General features: G+C 37.3%; 1 protein-coding gene across 3 annotated transcripts in view; it reads right to left on the bottom strand.

Annotated features, from left to right (window-relative positions):
- The window catches only part of MSRB3 (methionine sulfoxide reductase B3), a 182224-nt gene that overhangs the window by 73104 nt on the left and 84701 nt on the right, over positions 1-24419 (bottom strand). For all 3 annotated transcript variants that reach the window (XM_072742575.1, XM_072742576.1, XM_026001766.2), the window contains one exon: positions 16208-16236. In XM_072742575.1, the coding sequence (XP_072598676.1) occupies positions 16208-16236 (29 nt within the window). The remainder of the gene's footprint in view (positions 1-16207; positions 16237-24419) is intronic.

The following is a 24419-nucleotide window of genomic DNA, read 5'->3' as shown; positions in this document are numbered from 1 at the left end:
CACTTATGAGAGAAATTGAAGAAACACAAAGAAATGGAAAAACATTCCATGCTCATGGGTTGGAAGAATAAATATTGTGAAAACGTCTATGCCACCAAGGGCAATCTGCACATTCAACGCAATCCCTATCAAAATACCATTGACATTTTTTACAGAGCTGGAACAAATAATTCTAAAATTTCTATGGAACCAGAAAAAAAACCCAAATGGCCAGAGAGGAAATCTGAAATAAAATGAAAAAGTTGATGGCATCACAATGCCAGACTTCAAGCTGTATTACAAAGCTGTGATCATCAAGACAGTGTGGTACTGGCACAAAAACAGACACATAGATCAATGGAACAGAATAGAAAACCCAGAAATGGACCCTCAACTCTATGGTCAACTCATCTTTGACAAAGCAGGAAGGAATATCCAATGGAAAAAAGACAGTCTTTTAAATAAATGGTGCTGGGAAAATTCGACAGCACATGCAGAAGAATGAAACTGGACCATTTCCTCATACCATACACAAAAATAGACTAAAAACGGATGAAAGACCTAAATGTGAGACAGGAATCCATCAAGATCCTAGAGGAGAACACAGGCAGTAACCTCTTTGACCTCAGCTGCAACAAATTCTTGCTAGACATGTCTCCAAGGCAAGGGAAACAAAGGCAAAAATGAACTATTGGGGCTTCATTGAGATAAAAAAGCTTGTGCACAGCAAAGGAAACAGTCAACAAAACTGAAAGGCAACCTACAGAATGGGAGATATTTGCAAATGACACGTCAGATAAACAGCTAATATCCAAGATCTGTAAAGAACTTATCAAACTCAACACCCAAAAGACAAATAATCCAATTAAGAAATTGGCAGAAGACATGAACAGATATTTCTCCAAAGAAGACCTACAAATGGCCAACAGACACATGAAAAAATGCTCCACATCACTTGTCATCAAGGAAGTATAAATCAAAACCACAATGAGATACCACCTTATGCCAGTCAAAATGCCTAAAATTAACAAGATAGGAAGCAACAAATGTTGATGAGGATGAGGAGAAAGGGAGAAACCTTCTTGCACTGTTGGTGGGAATGCAAGCTGGTAGAGCCAGTTTGGGAAACAGAGTGGAGGTTCCTCAAGAACTTAAAAATAGAGCTACCCTATGACCCAGCAATTGCACTACTAGGCATTTACCCCAAAGATTACAGACATAGTGATCTGAAGGGGCACCTGTGCCCCAAGGTTTATAGCAGCAATGTCCACAATAGCCAAACTGTGGAAAGAGCCCAGATGTCCACTGACAGATGAACAGATAAAGAAGATGTGGTATATATATAAAATGAGAATATTACTCAGTCATCAGAGACACAGGCAGAGGGAGAAGCAGGCTCCATGCAGGGAGCCCAACATGGGACTTGATCCTGGGACTCAATCAGGGATCACGCCCTGAGCCAAAGGCAGACGTCCACCACTGAGCCACAAAGGCATCCCAAGCATGGAGTGTTATTAATAATTGATAAGTTATTTAACATTAAATAAATAAATAATCAATGCACGTCTTCATAAAAAATGGTATGTCGATGATGATGATGGAAATTAAGAAGCAATGAAACTGTGTGTGAAGGGGGCGGGTGAGTCCCTGAAGGAGACACAAATCTGAAAAATTTATCCAATTTTTACAGGGCCTTAACCAGCTGACATAATTTGCAATGTATTTTTGCTTTGGTCTTATCCATCCTCCTCCTTCTCCCACCAAACAAAACTCGTATCACTGTGCTTTCAAAGACAGATTGTGTTTGTTTAAGATGAATGGTATCTTTAGACAAAACAGACTTTCTTCCATTTGCCATTTCATGTAGTATTTACACATTAACCTCAGTGAAGGAGAAAAATGAGGGATTAAAAAGACTTCCTCTAGGTAAATATGACAGACACTGAATATACATCATTATCTCTGGATAAAAAAAGACAGAACAACGAGAACCAATGGGCAAAACTCCAACATTAATAGTTGTACTTGTCACCACTTATACACATAGAAAACATTTATAGTTAAATTTACTGAAATGGCCTATTTCCAAATGATGAAGATCTGCCTGGTTGTAAAGATAAATTTTAAAAATTACGAACTGACTACTACCCTGCCTAATTGAAAACAATAATCTTAGCTCTTTTAATGCTGAACCTAATAAATATTAACACTTCAATGAATAGCACACAAACTACATTTCAGTTAAAATTTGTTTTTAATTTATGCTGTTTTGGCTAAAAAGCAAGCACAGTTTGATAAGGTAAAACACAACTTCAAGCAGCTTATAAATTATATATTTTTCCTGTAATATTTTACCAGTTATAAATTTTAGAGTAGAAACTTAAGATAGTGGTCATTAAAAACAGAATGTGAAAATATTTTAATCTTCTTCAGTCATTAATCATGTCATTTTTACCAGATTGCCCTGCCAAGTTATTTGAAACAGATTTAAACATTTTTTAAACCACAGCTTTCCTGTTTCTGATCATCTTATGCAAAATCAACCTATTGACTCTCAGTTAGAAATGCAGATAACAGATAGAGAAACGTTCATCCTTCTATTAAATAGACCCATGACTTGCGTGGTAATACATCATATCTATCAAAATTCATATGAATTGGGAAAACCCTTTTTAAAAAATCATGCCAAAAGAGAAAGATTATTAAAACTACAGTAAGAATAAGAAAGTAGAAAAGTAAGTTCTTATCAATCATCTTATAAAAGACATGGTATCTTTTAGATTTCTAATGGATAAGTTTGAAGCATTTTAAAAGAATATAAAAGATTACTTTCTTAAGAACTGGTTACAAGATAGAGATGAAAATTAATCTAATTACTTTTTAAACTGGAAAATTCCTAAAATGAAATTTAAAAAATGATTGCTAAAACACGATACATTTCAGATTCAAGAAGGATAAAAGGATAAATAAATAACAATTAAACAAATAAAAAACAAATTAGAGTATTTTGAAAAAACCATAAAAGATCTTTTCTTAAAAACCGGTTACAAAAATATAGATTAAAATTAACCGTACATCATATATACACAATGGAATATTACTCAGCCATCAGAAGGGATGAATATCTACCATTTGCTTTGACATGGGTGGAACTGGAGGGTATTATGCTGAGTGAAGTAAGTCAATCAGAGAAGGACAATCATCATATGGTTTCACTCATATGTGGAATATAAGAAATACCAAAAGAGACCATAAGGGAAGGGGGGGAAACTGAGTGGGGAAAAATTAGAGAAAGAGACAAATCATGAGAGACTCCTAACTCTGGGGAAAAACAACAGGTTGCGGAAGGGGAGGAGAGACGTGAGATGGGGTAACTGGGTGACGGGCACTAAGGAGGGCACCTGATGGAATGAACACTGGGTGTTATACTATACGTTGGCAAATTTAATTTAAATTTTTTAAAAATTAACCATACGTAAGAATATAATTGCCTTAAAAAAAAGAATATAATTGCCTTTAAACATTTCCCTCAAATTTAAGATCATGTTTACTAAGTAATAAGGTTGTTTAAAACTAAACTGTAGGGATCCCTGGGTGGCGCAACAGTTTAGCGCCAGCCTTTGGCCCAGGGCGCGATCCTGGAGACCCAGGATCGAATCCCACGTCGGGCTCCCGGTGCATGGAGCCTGCTTCTCCCTCTGCCTGTGTCTCTGCCTCTCTCTCTGTGTGTGTGTGACTATCACAAATAAATAAAAATTAAAAAAAACTAAAATCTTTAAAAAAAAAATAAATAAATAAAACTGAACTGTATCTTTTTTACACTTAAAATAATCTTACTAACAATGCATCTTTGTTCACTTTATTAATGTTCTATTTTAGGAAAAAAACACTAATTTATCCTTACTTATATTTATTGTCACCCATACTACCAAGAAGTTTACAAACACTAAGATATTATGAACTCTAACTAGCTGTGAAGTCAACAGTTAAATCAACTGCATAATTAAACTGACACTGAGATCTCGGATTATGCTTCCCTAGGTATGTGTAGGCATATAAGCATGAAATAATTAAAAGCTTCCCCTGGCCTTGTGAACTACAAAATAGAGCAGCAGAGAGGTGGCTGTCTTTCATGCTAATCCCAGTCATATGGGAATACCCTAACAATAGTATTTCTGCGCTGAGAGTTATTTCTACTAGATACTAAATTGTTCTAAAATAGTTTACAAGTAGCTTACTCAAGGCAAAGCTTTACCCTAGTGCACGATCAACAAACATTTGGGGAATTGAGCATGGTTACTTTAACTTCCAAACTGCTGAAACGATATTCACTTTGACATTAAAATTTCCCTTTTTCATTGTTCATTCATAAACTTTTATGTCATTTTAATGAAACATCATAATGTTTTGTTCGTATCTGTCTGACATGACTATACTTGCCAGTTTATCAAATTATTAGGTTACAAAAAATGCATACTAGTTCTACACAAAAAAATTTTGGAAAAAAATTCTATATTATCATAAATAAATTTAACATGATTTTAAATCTAGATTTTTGGGGGATATTTTTTATTTTTTATATATGAAGATTATATACTGGGAACTATAGGCGATTTTAAGTTCTAGTTATGCACTATTCTCCACAACCCTTAAATAATAATGTAGAAAACAAAATTTTCTACCCTATATAGTTAAATGTATCTTATTTCCGCCCAGGAATGAGCAAGATATGTCAATTTACATGAATGGACAAATAACCCATGTACTGTCTCGCAAGAAGGTAACAATGACCACCAGTTCATCCCACTTGATGGATATCTACCATATAAGGTAAGCACTTCCACTTCCTATAGAAACTACAGTGAACTGTATTAATTGAATTATATTAATTTTGAACTGTATTAAAAATAAGGTGATGCTTGGTGGGATGAGCACTGGGTATTATGCTAAATGTTGGCAAATTGAACTCCAATAAAAAAATTTAAAAAAATAAGATTGATGTTCAAACCAAAATGATTATCAATTCCCTAGAGACTTAATTATTTGTCAATAATTTCTTTACAACAAATCCCACATGAATATCTTCTTCAGCAGGTGATTTAATGCTGTGGGAATAATCTGCGTTTAGAAATCAAAACTCTACATCACCTCCAAAACCTATATCTCAACATATTGCTAAATCTACTTTGGTAGGGGGAGAAAATTTCTACAAACGATGTGTGACTGTATGGGCAAGTATTTCATGTGTACAAATAAAAATTGTCATGTGTATGAGCAAAAAGGTGTATCATTAAAAATTCAAAAATACTTTTTCATCATGTAAGCTCATATTCTAGGGGTGTTATTGCATAATAGTTAAGACTATGGGCTCTGGAATTAGGCTACTTAGAATCAAATCCCAGTTCTGTCGCTAATTTAGCTATATAACTTTGGTCAAAATAGCCAGCCTCTCTATGCCTTTGTCTACTCATTTATAAAACGAGAATAATAGGGAAGTTTGCATGGCTCAGTGGTTGAGCTCAGGTTGTGATCCCGGGGTCCTGGGATTTAGTCCTAAGATCGAGTCCTGCATCAGGCTCCCCACAGAGAGCCTGCTTCTCCCTCTTCCTATGTCTCTGCCTCTCTCTCTGTGTCTCTCATGAGTTAATACGTAAAAATCTTTAAAAAAAAAAAACAAGAATAATGATGTATGATTCATAAAAATTAAATGAGTTAGCAAATACACTTGATATAATGCCTGTCACACACTAGGCATAAAATCAACATTAGCAATCGTTACTAATACTATTATCTAAAGTTAAGTCCAGATTCTTTAACATGTGCTCTCTAACAGACTCCCAACTATACCATTACTTCCCAACAAAAGTCCTCCAGTTCTGGCAACTTGGTTTACTTACTGTTGCTCAAATACTTTTTGCACCTTTGCTTCTGTCCCTAACTGGCTCTCTATTTTAAACGATCTCCTTCTTTATATCTATGCAAATTCAACCTCTGAAGATCTAAGTTCTATATCCAACAGGGAACCTCCTTAGTCAATCTCTATTAGTCTAAAGTAATTCTGCTTCTAAATCCCACAAGGATTCCATTACTGGAAACTGCATATATAGATATCTTCAGGTGTGTATGCGTGTATGTATCACATCTCTACAATTACATTACAAGATGCATGAGGGAGGAACTGTGTCATACTCATATATCCTCCACCAAGTCTTAAATAGAGTAAGTGTTCTACATATACATCCAATTTCACTGACTGATGATCATGTGGAGTCAAAGTAAAAATGTCTACCTACTGGCTCTGTCCACTAACAACAGTATTCTGGGCCTGAGAAATTCAGAAGCAGAGATATCTCAGTAAACCCAACTGCATGAATGGTAGCCTGATTTGGACCAAAATATCCAAAATATGCATCCCAACTTAATACTACCCAGCAATAACTCCTCACATTTACAAATAACATGATTAAATCTCAAAAAACATTATACAGAGCAAAAGATAGCACACACAAGAGAATAAGTACTGTATGATATTATTTTATATGAAGATCAAGAACAGACTAATTGAATCAATGGTGATTAGAGTCAATTTAAAAAATGGTGATTAGAGTCAGAATAATGGTTGCCTCTGAGAAGTGGGGATGGACTGCAGGGAAACAGGAGGGAACGTTTTAAGTAATGGAAATGTTTTATATCCAGATCTCTATGTTGATCTTCTTCTATATCTTAATTGTAGTATGCTGAAGTGGTATGTTAAACCATTAAAATTTTAATATGTGCTTCAATACCTAAGAATCATTAAACTGTAAATATTAAGTTCTCAAGTTTCTGCACATGGTCTCCTGCTCCAACCACTTGGAAACAAAGTCTTAGGCAATCTTTTCATGAGGATGGTTAGGTAGGTGGATGGATGAAGGTGAAGCCGATGGATGTTAAGTTATATAAAGTCTCACTGGCAAGGACCATCCCTACTTTGAGATATATAATCCATGTTAACTTAAACACATAAAGCTAAATATTCAATTTGTCTATTTCCCTTTTTTATTTTGTGCTTAACAGAGCAACTTTCTGATTACGATCTGACTCCCCACATAAGTCTGTCTTTAGGGTACTAACATGCTACAGTAAGGAGATTTCAGTCCTGATATAAATTATTTATTTTGGATAATTGATAAAGTGAGTTCTTATTGTGATTTTGTGAGTCACAGAGCTTTATTATTTAAGAGAAGGAAGACACTGATCATGCAGATGTAAGTATTCTGAGCCATACGAAAATTTTAGTTCTCATCATAAACAAATACATTGGCATTCTAGCTTAACCCATTAGTCTTCTGGGTTTGTCAATATGAGTCCATCCCTGAAAGATACTAAAATATCTAAGTTTCACAGCTTGGAAGTTTAAGACCAGATATGAGAACACAGAAAAGTCACTGAGGCAACTAATGCTATCTTTTGAGGCGTCTTGGGAAACTGCCAGCAGTATTTCAATAGCCTACTAACAGACACATTGAAATCATATAGAAATCTGTACTATACTTTATATGTTTATAATCGTATTGTTTAATTTGAGAAAAAATAATTTTTATAATTTATAGTATATAATAGTTGTTAAATACAAGAATTATAGAAAAATTAAAAGCTAATAATAGAAAAAACAGAAGTCACTCATTAAAATAACTATCTCATGATCTAATAAAAGGGACACAGTTTCTGGAAGTTGGAGATCTGAAGTCCAATCCCAGATTGGCCATTCACTGGTTATGTGGCCTTAAATAAATCACTTAACCTTTCTGTATCTCAACTCCTTCCCTGTTAAAAGATATTCTTGTGTATCTTGCTGAGATTTTTGACTCTCAAATGTGGTAAGATTTATTAAAGTACTATTTAAATGGTAAAGCATTATACAAATATTTTCATCAATATATCCATTAATATTACATCTGAAGTTAAGTTACTAAATAATGTGATTCTAAAGAAGGGATTGGATCCTCTTTAGAAATATAATATTTCTAATTCTATAAATGCTTTTACCAAATAACTGGTCTAAGTACATGATTTTTTTAATTTCATTTATTTATTCATAAGAGACACAGAGAGAAAGAGGTAAAACACAGGCAGAGGGAGAAGCAGGCTCCCTGCAAGGAGCCCAATGTGGAACTCGATCCCAGGACCCGGGGATCACGACCTAAGCCAAAGGCAGACAATCAGTGAGTGAGCCACCCAGGCGTCCCTAAGTACATGCTGTTCTTATATAGTAGATTCCATCATTGGCTCTATTCTTCTCCCATTCCTATCTCTACATCCTTTACCATGTGACGCAGCAGTAGAGGGAAGAGAGAATACCTGCATAATCAGTGAGTAGGAAGGGCAGAGTTCTTTCGCCTTCCTTTGCTTTCAACTTGGGCATGTGACTTGCTTGGCCAATGGGATGCTAGCAGACCTGAAGCAAACAGAGGCTTGAAATGTGCTTGCAGGGTAGCCCCTGTGGCACAGCGGTTTAGCACCGCCTGCAGCCTGGGGTGTGATCCTGGAGACCCAGGATCGAGTCCCATATCGGGCTTCCTGCAGGGAGCCTGCTTCTCCCTCTGCTTGTATCTCTGCCTCTCTCTTCGCCCTCTCTGAATGAATAAATAAATAAATCTTAAAAAAAAAAAAAAAGAAATGTGCTTGCATAGTGAGGTTTGCCCTCTTTTATCATCAATGACAAGATCCATGGATCAGACCTGGACCCAGCCTGTGACCAACCTATGTCAGCCAACTCCCAACCAATCCATAGACATGTGAGCACAAATACATTATTGCTGCTTTAAGTCATTGCTTTTTAAGGTGTCCTGCTATAAGATACCATTGTGTCAACTGATAACTGATAAGCTTGGTGATTATACAGAACACAATATATTGTATTTCTATGATCCTTCATTTAAAGGATTATCTTTGGGTTAGATATTATCATCTCCAGCCATTAATTTTGTCATTTATCCAACAAAAATCAGTAAGTACCAACTATTTGCCAGGAAGTATTCTAGGCACCAGGCTAATCAGGGTATATGACTCTAGCTGCCATGCTAATAAACAATGGCAAAATCTCAGAGCCTTATTACAATATAGGTTTCTTTCCCTCTACATAAAGGCCAATGAAGATTTTCTGGAGTGAAGGTTCTCCTGAGTGGATCTCTTCCAAGTATGACTCAGGAATCCAGACGCCCTCCATACTGTGATGCCATCATGTTCAGCATGTACCTCTGACATAATTTCAGAAGAGAGAGGTGGAGTATACTGGATACTTAATCCCTTTAACCCAGAAATGGCACATATTCCACTGGAAGAATTAGTCATATGTCCCCAAGCGCATGGAGAAGGGTGGGAAATTGTCATCTCTGGCTAAGCAGCCACTTTCTAACAACAACTCGACACTATGAAAGGGGAGAGTAAATCTTTGGTAGTTAGTTAAGCATTCCTGTCACAATTGGAAGAACAGATATAGAAAGATTCCCAAACTCATGGAATTTTTGTTTATTGACTAGTTCTTTCATACCAGATACCAAGGTTCCTGTCTTCAAAAAACTCAGGCTTGGAGAGAAAGAAAAGGCTCACACAAGTAATTATAGCAGATCATAAATGCTATAATAAATCCAAGCACAAGATCCAGTGTTTACACAGAGGAAGGAATGATTAACTGCTGAGGAAGTGTTAAGGATGGCTAGATTTAATTGAGAGGGCAATGCTTGAGCTGAACCTTAAAAGATGATGTCTCAGAACTTCTTTCTTTACAAAGCTATGGGATGGTGTTGAGGGCAAAAAGGAAGTGGGGAGCACCGGTGTTTACAGGTGATAAAACAACTTCCTGCTTCACGTACAAATTTGGGATAATGAAAGTTTCCTATTTAGAGGAGGCTTTGTTCCTTAGGCACTGCTTTGGGATAATGTCCTCTATGGGAAGACAAGTGTGATGCATGAGCCAAGCAAGATGGCTAGTGCCGGAAAACACAGAGTACCAGAAGCTGACAACACAGGTACGGTGATAGCTCAAGAGGTGGAATTCAGGTAAAAACAGACAAATGACAGAGTGTCTCTCCTCTCAAAGTCCTCGTCAGATAAAATGGAAACTAAATAAATAATGACATAGATCAAGACTTAGACTGATCTAGTAAATATGTACCAAACCCCTTACATCGGAGAATAGTCTTTTAATCACCCACAGAAGAGTCACAAAAATCAAATACAACTTAGGCCAAAAAATACAACTTTAATAAGTACTGGATAATAGACTTACTAAAAGAGAGGAAGGCTACATTTTTTTGACCACCAAGCAACGAAATTGAAAATGATGAACAAAAGTAGAAAGTAGAACATATGGAAACGTAAAACACTTTCCCAAGTAATCACTGTGTCCAAAAGAAAGCCAAAACTGCAACTATTTAAAATACAACATAAAAAAAACCTAAAGTGTTTTGAAGGAAATCTGTAGCTTCAAATGCTCTTACTTCTAAATAAGAAGAAATGAAAAACAAAATTCAAGTATGTAATGTAATGGTATACATGAAATCCAAGAAAACTGACTGAAAATTACCAGAAATAAGGAGAGTCTTCATTTCGATCTATCTGATCCCAAACGTCTGCACTAAGCTGCTGTGCCTTGCTGCTTCCTGGTGTTTAGTTTATAAAAGGAGATGAAAGGCTCTGTACCCTCTACTTGCTTCTACACAATTCAGAAAGATTGGTATAAAGAAGGTCGCCGGATTTTTCAGGCCAACCTTGATTAGGATCCAGTAAAAGAATAAATTAAAAATTAAATAAAAGTGAAGAATATGCGCTAACGTCTGTCATTGTTCTCTTGTAAGTTAATCTCTTTTAATGATAATCAAATGTGAAATGTCACTCCTTATTAAAAGCTATAGAAAAACTACACACTAACCAGTAGCATTATTTAGGCTCATCTCTTAAAAGTCAAAGTGGAAACCAGAGTGACATGGTTCGAATAAAGTTAAAGAAAGTTAAATTTGTCAAAACCTAAAATATATTAGCTTATGTTTGAACGTCGAGAGTTCTTCAATTCACCATCTGGGTCTAAATTTAACCTTATTAGCCCTTCTCCGCCCTTCTCCATGTGAATCTGTAATGGCCCAACTGGCTGTGAGATTCTAGGAGAGAATGAATTGCATCCACCCTGTTCACAGCTATAACCTCAGCATCTAGGTATGGCGTGCGGTATGCCTGGTAAACAGATTCAATGGATAAACAGATGAATAAACAATATTCCTTTTATTTCTATTAATGAATGATGCCCAAAGACAGATTCTAATACTCTTCTGGAGATTTATAGTGTATTTCCTTGCTCTTTGCTATTACGAGCCCTCCAAAAATAAGAAATTAAAAATGACAAAATCGATTTGAAGCAGCTGAAAAGTTATTGTCAACATAATCTCCACATTGGTAAGATTCTGGAAATGTTTCCTTTATTAACATTTCTTGAGAAAGACTTACTTTGGGAGGCAGCCTGTCTCATTTGCTCACAAGCTTTCAAAACTCTAGTTCTACTATATTCAAATTCCTCATTTCCCTTCAACTTAGTGACCACCATTAACAGTCCACTGTATTTTGCACTGCCCTTATGTTTTTGCCTCAAGCTTGAACTGATTATATTCTTTGATTTCCTTACCCTGGTGTAGAGTCCTTTTTATACAGATCTTAAAAGCGACACTAGCTGCTTTTTGTTCCTCTGGTTTTTTGTTTTTTTTTTTTCTTCAAGATAATTATATTCTGTTGTGCCTTTTATTATCGTGTCTTTTAGGATCTCCTAACCTTGTACACTCTTGGGTTTTATTTAATAGTGAGCTCCCTCCTCTACTCTCCACACTAAACCATGCTCATTAGGTTTCTTAATCCTCCATAATTTGCTTTCATGAAATCTTATACCTTTGAGTTGCTGTGTTGTATGAGCCCATTTCCTTAGTATAGCTATTCCGAGCAGCCCAGAATCAACAAGCACTAAACATAAGCTTATTCACTTTCTCAGCCAACATGACTCTACAGAAGAAAGAAAAAAAAAATCTTTGTTTTGAATGTTTATGGACCATGAAACTATACCATTTTAACTTGAGATTTTATTTTCTCATCCAAACGTTGCCTGAGAAGGTTAAGAACACAGAATTAAACTCCAGGCAGTCCTTAACATATAGTTATTAATTTATAGGCTTAGGGTTCTTCTTGGTCAGAAAAACTATTCTGCTTTAATAGAACAGAAATAACAGTATCCTGATGTTTTGTAGTGGCTGGTAAATTCCAACTACATCTTTGCCTTATACCCAGAATTGAGGAGAAGAAGAAAACATATTTTTTCAGTTATTCTGCAAGAGCTCTGCTTTTCCAAATGGGTTGTTTTCAAAAGACATGTGCACGTTCTTGAAATCTGACTGCACAGTCAACTCTGCTCTTCTCAGCAATTCGTCCTCTGCTTTCTCTTCCATTCTACTCATCACTAGCACCTTTGCTAATGGATGTGTAAGAAAGGCGAAGAGAGCATGTATGTTGTTTTCGTTTTTAACTTCTTTTGGTTAAATCTTAAAAGCAACAACAACAAAAACACTTGGTAGTGAATTGAAAGAGTTAATGACGTTTCCAGAGGTGCCTATAACTTATTCAAGCAAAGTTTACACTTCAACCCTGTGCATGTTAACTTGTGATCCTCCCCATCCAGATGATAGAAAGCAAAGCCAGTAATTTCTTTATTTAATTGGTTTGCATCCACACACTGACCTCCAGGGCTCTGTTTACATAGCCTATCATGCAATATGCTCCACAGTTCCCTGCCTCTTTCAAAAGCATGTTTCTCCTGAGATTTGATATATAGCTTTCATGTTTAATCACTACATTAAACTCAGTGCTCTGCTTCCTCTAGCATCAACTAACTTCCCTTCTTGGGAGGTGGGGAGAAGAGTAGAGCTTCTTGCTACTTCTGAACATAAAAGGAAGTCTGTTTAACTCTATTAGTAAAATCACCAACTACACACGATTGCAGGCAAGCAAGATTATTACATCAACTGGGAAACAGTATTAAACTCCTTTGGAAAGAAGGTAGGTTGATTGCTCTCAATCAGCAAAACCAAAAACTTGAGGTGATTGAGTTATAAACCAACAGAAAAGAGTTTAATCAGTATGTACCTCACTACACAGAGGACATATAGCTAGAGTGTTAATCAAATTAATCTTGAGGACAGAACATTCCTGGGGTTCTTGGGTCAGAATTAACTCAATGCTGCTACCGTCTGCTTGAAGGTTTTCCTAGCCTTCACCACAAATAGAACTTTTGATGTCTCTTTAGCTGAATGTAGACATGGTAATGTCACGATCCTTTCCATAAATATCTGTGAGTCATACTTCTGAGACAAAAACCTAAAAAAAAAATAGTTGATCTCTTTCACTAAGTCAAGGCAATCTATGATCTTCAGGCTTTAAAATGACATGAAATGTTTGTATTTTAGTTTAAAATATTTCAAGCAAAAAAAGAAAAGTGAAATTAATATGGCAAATTATTAATAATAGTAAAATCTAGATGATGGATATATGGATGTTCATTATATCACACTCTATTTTTATATGTAGTTGAAATATTTCATTATAAAATTTTTGAAACTTAAAAAAAACAATCTGTGGATTTGCTTTTGTAGGAAAAAAACTGATACAATTTTGATTTAAAAAAATTTAAATCACTCTCTAGGTTGATCGTTTGGTTATGTATTCAACAACTGACATTTTTCACCGTGTGCTGACAATGAAAACTTTCCTTCCCTCCTCATGAATCTCACTCCACAGTAAGAAACTCATTTACACAAATTGCAAATGTGCAGTAAGCTCTGCATAAGCTGAGCTCCTTCCTTGGGAGGGGAGATACATATACATGTGTGTGTGTATATATATATGTAAAATTTTACTTTGAAATATTTTCCTTTATGGCTAGTCATTGACCATGCTATTTATTTTTAAGTGGTTTTTTTTTCTTAGTAAGATTGGCATCTACCTTCATTTAAAAATCTTACTTTGTCAGGAACACTGTTATAGCTGTATACAACATTAAGCAGAGCTAGTTTACTTTCTGTATTTGATGAACAATAGAGAATCTGAACCTATTAAAGTCATACATTTAATTGTTCCAATATAAGGTGCCCGGCTAGCTCAGTCGGTAGAGCATGAGACTCTTAATTGTTCCAATATACCATCTTATTTCTAACCAAAATTTGCATGATATAGCATGCCAAAGAACACAGTTCTAGCTTCCTTTGTCATGATTCCCTTATTCGATACTAAGCTAAAAGAGATTATAAGAAAACATAATTACCTGTTTCTTAATTTGACCATCTGAATTCTTTCCACAACATATTTAAATTCAAAATTAAAAGAATAAATAAACTTTTAATCAGTATTCCTTTTAAGATTTTTCAGAGTACAGAACTTTGTAGTTTTCAAAGACATACAGATGTTGTCCATGATAAACATTTTTTTAAAAATTAGGACTTGGAAAAAATAAGAATCATGAACACAATCTTGGGTCACAAGAAAGATGTGTGCCTGTACAGATGTTATAACTATCACTACAGGAATATAGCAGCATACTTTAATTTGGATTTGAAAATTCAACATAAATTTTCTGACTTTGACAATAGCTGCCTAATATTTCAATTTTGTACACTATTTCCAGGTTTCACCTTCAAAATGAACCTGGTGGGCTTTTCCATTTTTAAGAGCTATGTTCCTATATCTTAAAACCAGTTCCTGACCTTTAGGGAATTAAATCAAATCATGGCAAAATAGGCTCTTAATAAATATCTGGTGACTTACTAGCAATGATATAAAAAGACATCCAACTTTTATATAAAAATTCATTCTCCATCAATTTTCTTCATTTATTTTTTATTATACATAAAGATTTTAATATCTAAAAAAATGACAAAGACTTTTCACCTTATTTTGGATCACCTCCTATGAATCAAAAAAAGTCAAATCATTGATATAATGCCACCATGTCTTTAGTCTCCATTTAGCCAAGATTGGTTTTCAAGATTGAAAACCAGAAATGTTTATCTTATGCTCTCACTGTCAGATGTGATTCAGAAGCCCAAGAACACACAGAATGGAAAGATTTCTGAAATCATGGCTCTCAAATCAGGTAAAATTGTTAACTCAAATGTATAGACTTCATACTTAAAGAGTCTCACCAAGTTGGAGACACTCATAAAGGCATACAATAAAAGAAAGCTTTTAAAGAAGAAAAGCACATTAGCTCCTTAACACCATGATCAAAAAGAATATATAGTCCTTAGTTCCTTTGTAAACATAATAAACAAAAACTTTTTTTAAGTTAAAACATAATGGAACTCAAACCAGAGTAAGAGTGTTACTTTTAAATTCAATAAATTGTATGATTCTTTGCAAATTATTTTCTCCTAGAATTGAAAAATCCATGTTTATCTATTAACAGTTCACCAAAGGGCATAATTCCTTTGTACAAATATGAGACAATTTTTGCGCTTTAATTATAAACACTATTAGACACTCTGGAGCCCATAAATCTCAGCAAATGACATAAAGACACAGTCAAACCTAAGGATTATATAGCTACATTCATGCTTAGTGAAAAGAAGACATCTAATGAGATTGATATGCCACTGTTTCTGAAAATGTTAATTTTCTCTTGATAGACACAAAAATAATAGCTTAAGGTGCTTTTAGTTTTCCATCACCCCCTCCAACAAAACAAATTTTTAAAAAACTAACAACTTCTATTTCTATTGGCTAAATCTCTGTATAGTTTTCATATTTCTAGATTAGTGCTCACTTCAGCAGCATGTATATAATAGTTTGCTGGATTAAATGTATCTGATGACAAGTCACCTGCACATAATCTTCAAAATTACTCAAGATGCTTTGTCTACTGAGAGAATAATATTCTATTTTGAGCAGTAAGTATGTACAACTCTCACTTCTGCTTTTAAAATGAAACTCTGCAGATATAGATCATTTAAGGCTTACTGTAGAACTATCAAGAATCTCAAAGTGAACATCTCAAGTTATGATTCCAAGCAGCCAATAGCCCTGCTTTGAGGTAGGGTTCATGTTTTGAAAAGAGGCTGCCTCGTCTGTTTAAAATCAAAAAGGTTCTTGATCTGATGAGTTACTCCTCAGAGAATAATGTAAATAAAATATACTCAGAATAACATTACTAATGTAAACATACCTGAACCGGAGTCAAACTTGCTTTCTGACCTGCAAAGAGAAAGAAATTTTTTACGATATAAAAATCGCTTATTAAAGAGCAACTGTTGGGTTGTGGGAGGGGATGCAATGGTTATAGATTTCAGTACATTGGTCAACAGGGAAAATCGCTTTTTAAAATGTACATACATATCTGTTTTAACTATTTTCGATGTGTGCATTATCCTAGGTCCCCTGAATGTGCACATTATCTGTAAAGATAGCACAGTATGAAAATGATATTAACTTTTTAACTTGTTTTGAGAGGAGGAGGATAAATTGTGAACCAAAAAAAAAAAAAAGGCAGATTAACTTGTTTCTGTAATATAATAAAGCCATAAAAAACTCAAATTTAAATTTATCCTCTTTACTTATTATTAAAGATTTTCAATTATTCAACACCAAGTAATTTTTCACTAAATTCTTCACTGAGTAAATGAACCTAGTAACCCCATACATTTAATAAAAAGGAGGGGAAAAAAACCTGAGCCCTTGTGGGAACATTATGTTTCAGATATAGGTTAATACTGGTTGTAAATTCAGAAGCCTTTGAAGCTCTCAGTTCGGCTGTGGGAAAACTTCTGTTGGGTAATTACTCTCAAGATGCTGCTGATGTGCTGTCAAGCAGAATTAACCCTATGACTAGGCCTATCTACACAGGCTACTATAAGACAGCATTGTCTATATCTAGCTCTCAAACCAATTAGTGGGCATGCTCCAGTCGGATTTATATCACACATTAACAATCAATAGTATATACGTTCACAGCTGCCACAGCAAGATACAAGAACTCACCAGCAGGAGTCCTGTTAAGGGATGTTACATTGACAGAGAAGTTTTTTTTTTTTTTTTCCTGGGGAAATGTAGTTAACTAAGTGGGAAAGGAGATTTCTTTGAAATTATGCCAGGGTGCCAAAGCACTTTTGGAAGCAGTGGCTTTCTTTACCTAAATTAGTTTCAAGAGAAGTCATCAAAGGGGAGAGAGGGGGAAAAGGAGAAGCAAGAAGCAGCTTCCTTTGTCCTAAAAACCCATTTTCTCAAGTATTCTCAAAGTTTCACCTGATACTTAACCTAAGTCAATAAAACAAAACAAAAAAAAGAACCAAAAAAAAAAAAAAAAAAAAAAGGTATTGTGACCACCAGGGTTATCGACACCAGCGCTGTGAGACAAGTGCACACTCTTCCCAAGCCCTGGCTATCCACCGTCTTCTCTCAATCCTTAGACACCCTGACTCCTCCTTCAGGTGCAGACCACTTTTGCTTTTTGTCCTCCCTGCTGTTCTGGAAGGCCCTGCCGCATACCTCTTCTCTGTTTCCAGCATCCCTGAGCACCAGCATCCCCCACCGATGTCCTGCCGGCCGGCTGGCCTGGCCTCCGCGGGGGTCACAGCTGCACACCTGCCGGCGCTTGGACGCCACTGTCCCTTGCAGGGGACCTCGGCCCCACACACATCCTTCCCACCGGCATGAGAAGGAAGAGCCCACCTTCCTGCTACGGGTCCGTCCACCTCTGAGCTCAGATGCATTCTCTCGCCTGGCCCCGGGCGGGAGGGCTGACTCCTCTCTGCTGTGTCCTCAATGCCCAGGTTCCCTGTCCGTCCTCCCCCCACCTGGAAGCGCTCAGGCACCAGGGCAGTGCCCTTCTTTGGGTCGCAGCCCTACTCCTGGCATCCCACTTTCTTCCCAAGGAAGGATAAGCTACACCCTCTACTGCATGTCTTATCCCCTTGATCTTCCAATACATTCACCCCCTGAGCCCCTACGATGGATGTGTCCTTGCTAAAGCTGATCAGTAGCTTCCTATTGCTACACCCAAAAGCCCTGTTACAGTCCCTACTTTACCTCAACTAACAGGCCATACACCCTGACTGTTGTACTGGGAGATGTATGTATTAAGCTGAGTTCAATGTCTTTTCCCTCAAATGTAACTCCCTGCAATATGGCATTGAAATCGGATATCATGACATTGTTCCAGTGTTCTCCTGCACTCCCGATTGTCAGGTTAGTCACCAAGACCTGTTGATTCTGCTACCTTCTCCTCCTCTCTGTTCTCACTCTTACCATCGCTGGGCCTACTACCTTTGGCTCAGGATCTCATAACCGGTATCACACCCTCCCTTCCAATCTTTTATCCCATCAGCTGCCAGAAGTTTCCAAAACACTAATCTGATCACATTACCAAAACCTACAGCACTGCTTTTCAAACTTGGGTCACAAATGGACCCAATTAGTGGGCTATAAAATTAATTTAGTGGATTACAACAAGTATTTTTTAAAAACTAAAATAGGATAGATGGGAGGCCTGGGTGGCTGAGTGGTTGAGCATCTGCCTTTGGCTCAGGGCGTGATCCCAGGCCGCCGGGATCAAGTCCCGCATCCGGCTCCCTGCGGGGAGCCTGTTTCTCCCTCCGCCTGTGTCTCTGTCTCTCTCTCTCTCTGTCTCTCATGAATAAATAAGTAAAATCTTAAAAAGAAAAAGGAATGGAAAAGAAGACAAACGCACTTCACATAATGAAAACATGCGCAATTCTGTATAACTTTAGGTGTATGTATGTACCTGTGCGGGCGCACGCGTGTGTGTGTGTGTGTGTGTGTGTGTGTGTGGCATTCTCCACCCAAACGGCCCTGTGCTGGCTTCCACAGCCCACGTAGGTCCTTTCTTTAAGTTGGGTTGTGCTACTAGCGTGTGTGTACCTCCAGCCCAAGGGGTGGCCAAAAGCTATTGCTTGAAGGGGGGAGATTGGACCTGAGGGCAGAAGAAGGGGGAACAAAGAGGACATGGAAAGGTGCCCTCCCTATCCTTCCACATTTCTGTTCAGAGAAATCTTAATTCAAACCCTTCCAAGACAGTGGGGAGCTGGAGCACCTAGGGGCCAGAGATTGCCCCTTAGACCAGGTTGGCACGGTCTAGATGGCCTTGGCACTCAGGTGCCTGCTGGTGGGAATAGAAAAGGGGCAAGGACAGGACAAAGAGAAGAGCTCTCCCTTTTCCCACCCCCATGAAGAAGAAAACAGAGGAGGTGTCCTCTGACAGATCCCACGGCCAGTGGAAGACAAGGCTGAGGGAGCCTTCTCCTCCTCTCCTCTCACTTGGCCTAGTTGCCATTATCCCTGCAGTTCCCTAGGATGAATAATAGTCTTTCGGTGGAAGTCTAAGTTAACTTTACATTTGTACTTTTCTGGGGGCATCTGGGTGACTCAGTGGTTGAGTGTCCACCTTTGCCTCAGGTCATGATCCCAGGATCCAGGATCAAGTCCCACATCAGGTTCCTTGCATGGAGCCTGCTTCTCCCTCTGCCTGTGTCTCTGCCTCTCTCATGAATAAATAAATATTTTTTAAAAGTACTATTCTGTTATTTGGTATCAATGGCTTTACACACAATTTTCACTGTTTCTCTTGTAAGGTGCATTTGCCAAGGAGGGTTTTGTAATAGTTTATTGCCTTGATTTATAACTTCTTAAATAATTAGCTCTCTTGTATCCCATTTGTCCTCTTGCCCAGGCCCTGCAAGTGGTAAGACGAGGCTTGGTAATAAATCATCATGTAAGAAGGTATGTCTACTATGGGTCACAGACGAAAAAGTTTCAAGGCTACTGACTGAGGGATATCAAGTTCACACTCCTCTACATGGTGTCTGAGGGGCTCTGGTTCCAGGTCTCCTACTCCATCTCTAATCCACACTGTATCCTTCACTCTCACCCCAGGAAGCTGTTGCCATATTATCAGCCTGCATCCAGTACCCTCAGCCTAGAATGCCCTCCCCACAGCTCATTACTGATGAACTCTTACTCAACTATGAAGACTTACCACAATTCTGACAGCCCCTTGCCTGCCCCCCTTGCCTCCCAGAGCTCCTTGCTTGCCTCTCAGTTACTCCATGGTGTGGGGCCTGGCACAGAAACCACCACACTGTGTGTCACAGACACTAAACTCAGAGAGATGCAGGTTGCATCTCATCCGTCTTCATATTCCCAACACTTATTGCAAGCATGTGGCATTTAAGAGTTATTAAAAATTTGTAGTAAGAATTAGCACAAGAACAAATGAATCTGTAAGTTAACCGACAACTAAAAATAGGTTCAGTGGCCAAAAACTCTAAAATGCCTCTTCTGAGATGTAAAAAAAAAAAAATCATATCAAAAGACTGGTATTCCTCAGACCATCTTACCTTCTCCAGAGATAGCTGGTCAATATGTTAATATACACACAAAGTGCAGAGAAAACACCTTCACAGACTAATTAATGATGTTAGGTGTCAGTTTAAAAACAAGAATATTTTTAGAATTCTCACAGTACTGAACCTTCAAGAAACATACAACTACTTCATTAACAATTAAGATTTACTAAGAGAGTTAATACTATCATGGTGCGGGTTAAGGAAAATTGGTCCCATGGTATAAGTTCATTCAGATTTCTCAGATTTTTACTTACACACATACACACACAGGACACAAATTATGTCTCTATTGTACTAAGGACTATGACCATCTCTACTTCTAAATGCTCTTTAAGAAAGTAATTAAAGTACAGATGGGAATAAACAAATGGCAAGTGTGAAAAATTTCACACAGAATACAGATTATACAAGAAAGGCCGAAAGGGATGTTCATCCATTCATTCCAAACCATGTATGATGTGCTTATTCCCAGCAGCATATTAAGCCAGATGGCAGGAATATAAAAATGCATCTTATGTGGAATATAAGATGCACAAATAGAGTTGTGTTTCCACAGACACTCAATTAACCCCTTGATTACATGCTCACGTCTGAGCTTAAAGCTACTCAACTAGTGGCTCTGGCGATCACCAAAAGATGGCAAATATTACAGCGCACACTGCTATGGTATTCCAATATCCATTCTCCACTTCTTAATTTTAGAAAGAGACTCTGTCTGAGTTTTAGATGTCCTAGTTTTAGGACATATAGGCTGCCTAAGTAAGATACTTTTCCCACAATATTTCCTAAGTCTCTTGTAGCCACTAGTGACCATGTGACTAAGCTCTTGCCAAAAGCATGAAAGCAGAAGGTGGTGTGCATAGCATCTGAGTCAGGCCCTTCCACAGAGCTGCATCCCTCTCTTCTTCCCGCTGGCTGGAATGTAGATGTGACTCCAGGAGCTAAAGCAGCCATTCTTAGATCCTCCGAGAAGCTGATATCAGAACATCAGCCTTCTACCACCCCTCATGCTGAAGATATACACACAATAGTAGCACCAGAGCAATCCTGTTACTGTTGGAGCACTTGTAACAACATTACCACACTAAAAAAAAAAGGCTTAAACTAAAACTCCCAAATTTTTAAACCTGAATAGTTTTATAAATCTGAGAATAGGAGAATTTAAGTATCGTTATTATTTTTAAAGATAATTAAAATATCAGGAAGGGAGACAGAACATAAAGACTCCTAACTCTGGGAAACGAACTAGGGGTGGTAGAAGGGGAGGAGGGCGGGGGGTGGGGGGAAATGGGTGACGGGCACTGAGGGGGACACTGGATGGGATGAGCACTGGGTGTTTTTCTGTATGTTGATAAATTGAACACCAATAAAAATTTATAATAAAAATAAATAAAAAAATAAACCCATAAAAAAAATAAAAATAAAACAAAAACTGTAATGAGACTAAGAAGGACATTATATACTCATAAAGGGAACAATCCAACAAAAAGACATAACAATTGTGAATATGTATAAACTCATGATGGGGGCACCCAATGCATAAAGCAGCTAATAACAAATAAAGTAATTGATACTAAAACAATAGCAGAAGGGCACTTTAATACCCCACTTACATCAATGGAGAGATCATCCCAACAGAAAATCAATAAACAGTGGCTTTCAGGGTATCTTCAGTTCAGGTCATGACCCCAGGGTCCTGGGATTGAGCTCCCCATTGGGCTCCCTGCTCAGCGGGGAGTCCGCTTCTCCCTCTGCCCCTTCCCTTGCTTATGTGTATGTGTGTTCCCTCTCTCTCTCTTTCTCTCAAGTATATAAATAAAATCTTTAAAAAAGAAAAAAAAGATAATTAAAGTATATAATGCATACATTCTTTTGATAATAGAAATAGAACTGTAGATTTTCAAAAGAAGGAAATTTTGGTCTTCGGTTAGAGTTCTACATTCCTGCACAAATTTATAAAACTACTATTCTCTATTTTTTTTAAGATTTTTAAATTTATTTCTTCATGAGAGACACAGAGAGAGAGAGGCAGAGACACAGGCAGAGGGAGAAGATCGATGTGGGACTCGATCCCAGGACTCTGGGATCACACCCTGGGCTGAAGGCAGGCTCTCAACTGCTGAACCACCCAGGGATCCCCCACTATTCTCTATTTATAGGAAATAACTCAGTGTCCAGAAAGTTCTGTGTATTGAAGTCAAAAGTTTTTATTTATTTTATTATTTTTAAAATTTTTATTGTCTCTTATGAGGAACCTACAAAGTGTCAAAGAAGCTGCTTTTTGCTTGGTTCAATTGCATTAAAAATTTTTTAGGGCAGCCTAGGTGGCTCAGCAGTTTAGCACTGCCTTCAGCCCAGGGTGTGATCCTGGAGACCTGGGATCGAATTCCAATGTCAGGCTCCCTGCATGGAGCCTGCTTCTCCCTCTGCCTGTCTCTGCCTCTCTCTCTCTCTCTCTCTCTCTCTCTCTCTCTCTCTTGAATAAATAAAAATAAAATCTTAAAAAAAATCTTTTTAATGAGAATCATTAAGTATGAGCTACATGAAGTTGATGGAGTCAGCATGCCAAAAGGTTTTAGATAACATGTAGAAAAGTGAGGGTGCTGTTCTTAGTGTTTTTAATTGATGCCAATCTAAGATTCTGACTCCAGAAATTATTAGAGGGAAGAAGGAGTAACAGACTGATTTCTGCCTATAAGATCAATCATATGTGACAACTTCATACGCAGGACTTTCTAGGACAATCCTGGTCAAATAACCTGTTCTGCTGTCCCCTTAACACACGAGAATATTCAGAAATACCAATACTTCAGGAACCTATTTATAAGCCTAAGAATTTCTTCTTTCTTTAAAAGTAATTCAAAGGCTTTCACCAAACCCAAGGCTAGTAATAACAGCAGTGAATATCTATGCCCCTTTTGACTATATAAACATAATATACTTCCTCTGCCTTTGCCTACTTAACTTCTAATACTCTCCAGTAGTAGCTGCATTATCAATTCTTTGAAAAGGAGTGGCCAGACTACATTAAATCCCTTGAGTTTATACTTGGGACCACTTGTTTATACTTGCGCACCACTTGTTCCTTCTTTGTGCTCATCAGATTTGTGATTCCCCATTTCCCATGCTAAAAGAGTTCAATAATTGTGGCAAACACCATTTGTTGCCTATCTAAAAGCCAGTCTTCCTTTACCCTGAAGCCAGAATTCCAATTCTGGAAGGGCGCTTAAGGTGTGTCCACCCCAGGAATGAATTGTTATTAGGCTCCACCACTGTGGCAATCCTCCTGGCTTTGCCAGTGGCTGGTTCTGGGACAGGCATGTAACCCAGTTCTAAGCAGTACAAGGTACAGGGAGGTCTGCTAGGACACATCTTGGAGAGGTTTTTCTCCCTGAAAAGGACAGGGGTGATTTAGGGAGAAGGCCCTTTTCCTACTCTCTCTCTCTCTCCTCACCCCTCCTCACCATTTCCTGACTTTGAAGTTATTATGTAAGGAAAGGACACTTAGAACCACTACAGCAAACCTGTAAGATTGAGGGGAAGGCCCAGAAAATCACAGAAATGCCCACACAGGACTTTGACACCATTCCAGTTCCAGAACAGCCTGAGTTTATGTTGAATAAGTCAAGTCTGTCATTGTTAAGCCACTTTTATTGGGGTACTTCTGTGACTTTTAACCCAATAGATCCTGATACCATAACCAAAACAGTTCTAGGTTATGAGATATCTACTTATTGTGTTTAAAACTTCAGCCTCTATGTCATATTTTGATGATAATGATGCTATAAATACAAAAGACAGGAAAATACACAGAAAAGAAAAAAAGAAATTTAAATGTTGAAAGACATGTTAGATACCACAACTAAAAACTAAGAAGAAGATACACATAAAAGTGTCCATTAACTGCATGCTCAATTTAAAAAAAAAACTGACAAATAGAAATCAAGAAAACCCATAAATTTAGAAATCACAATAGCAAAATGGCAGCAAAGTGGAGGAACTTGGCTCCAAGATGCT

This window comes from Vulpes vulpes, chromosome 16 (assembly GCF_048418805.1).
Source record: "Vulpes vulpes isolate BD-2025 chromosome 16, VulVul3, whole genome shotgun sequence".
In the NCBI taxonomy this organism is placed as follows: Eukaryota; Metazoa; Chordata; class Mammalia; order Carnivora; family Canidae; genus Vulpes; species Vulpes vulpes.
The sequence above is the reverse complement of the archived record's forward strand: the minus strand, read 5'-3'. Positions and strand labels throughout refer to the sequence as shown.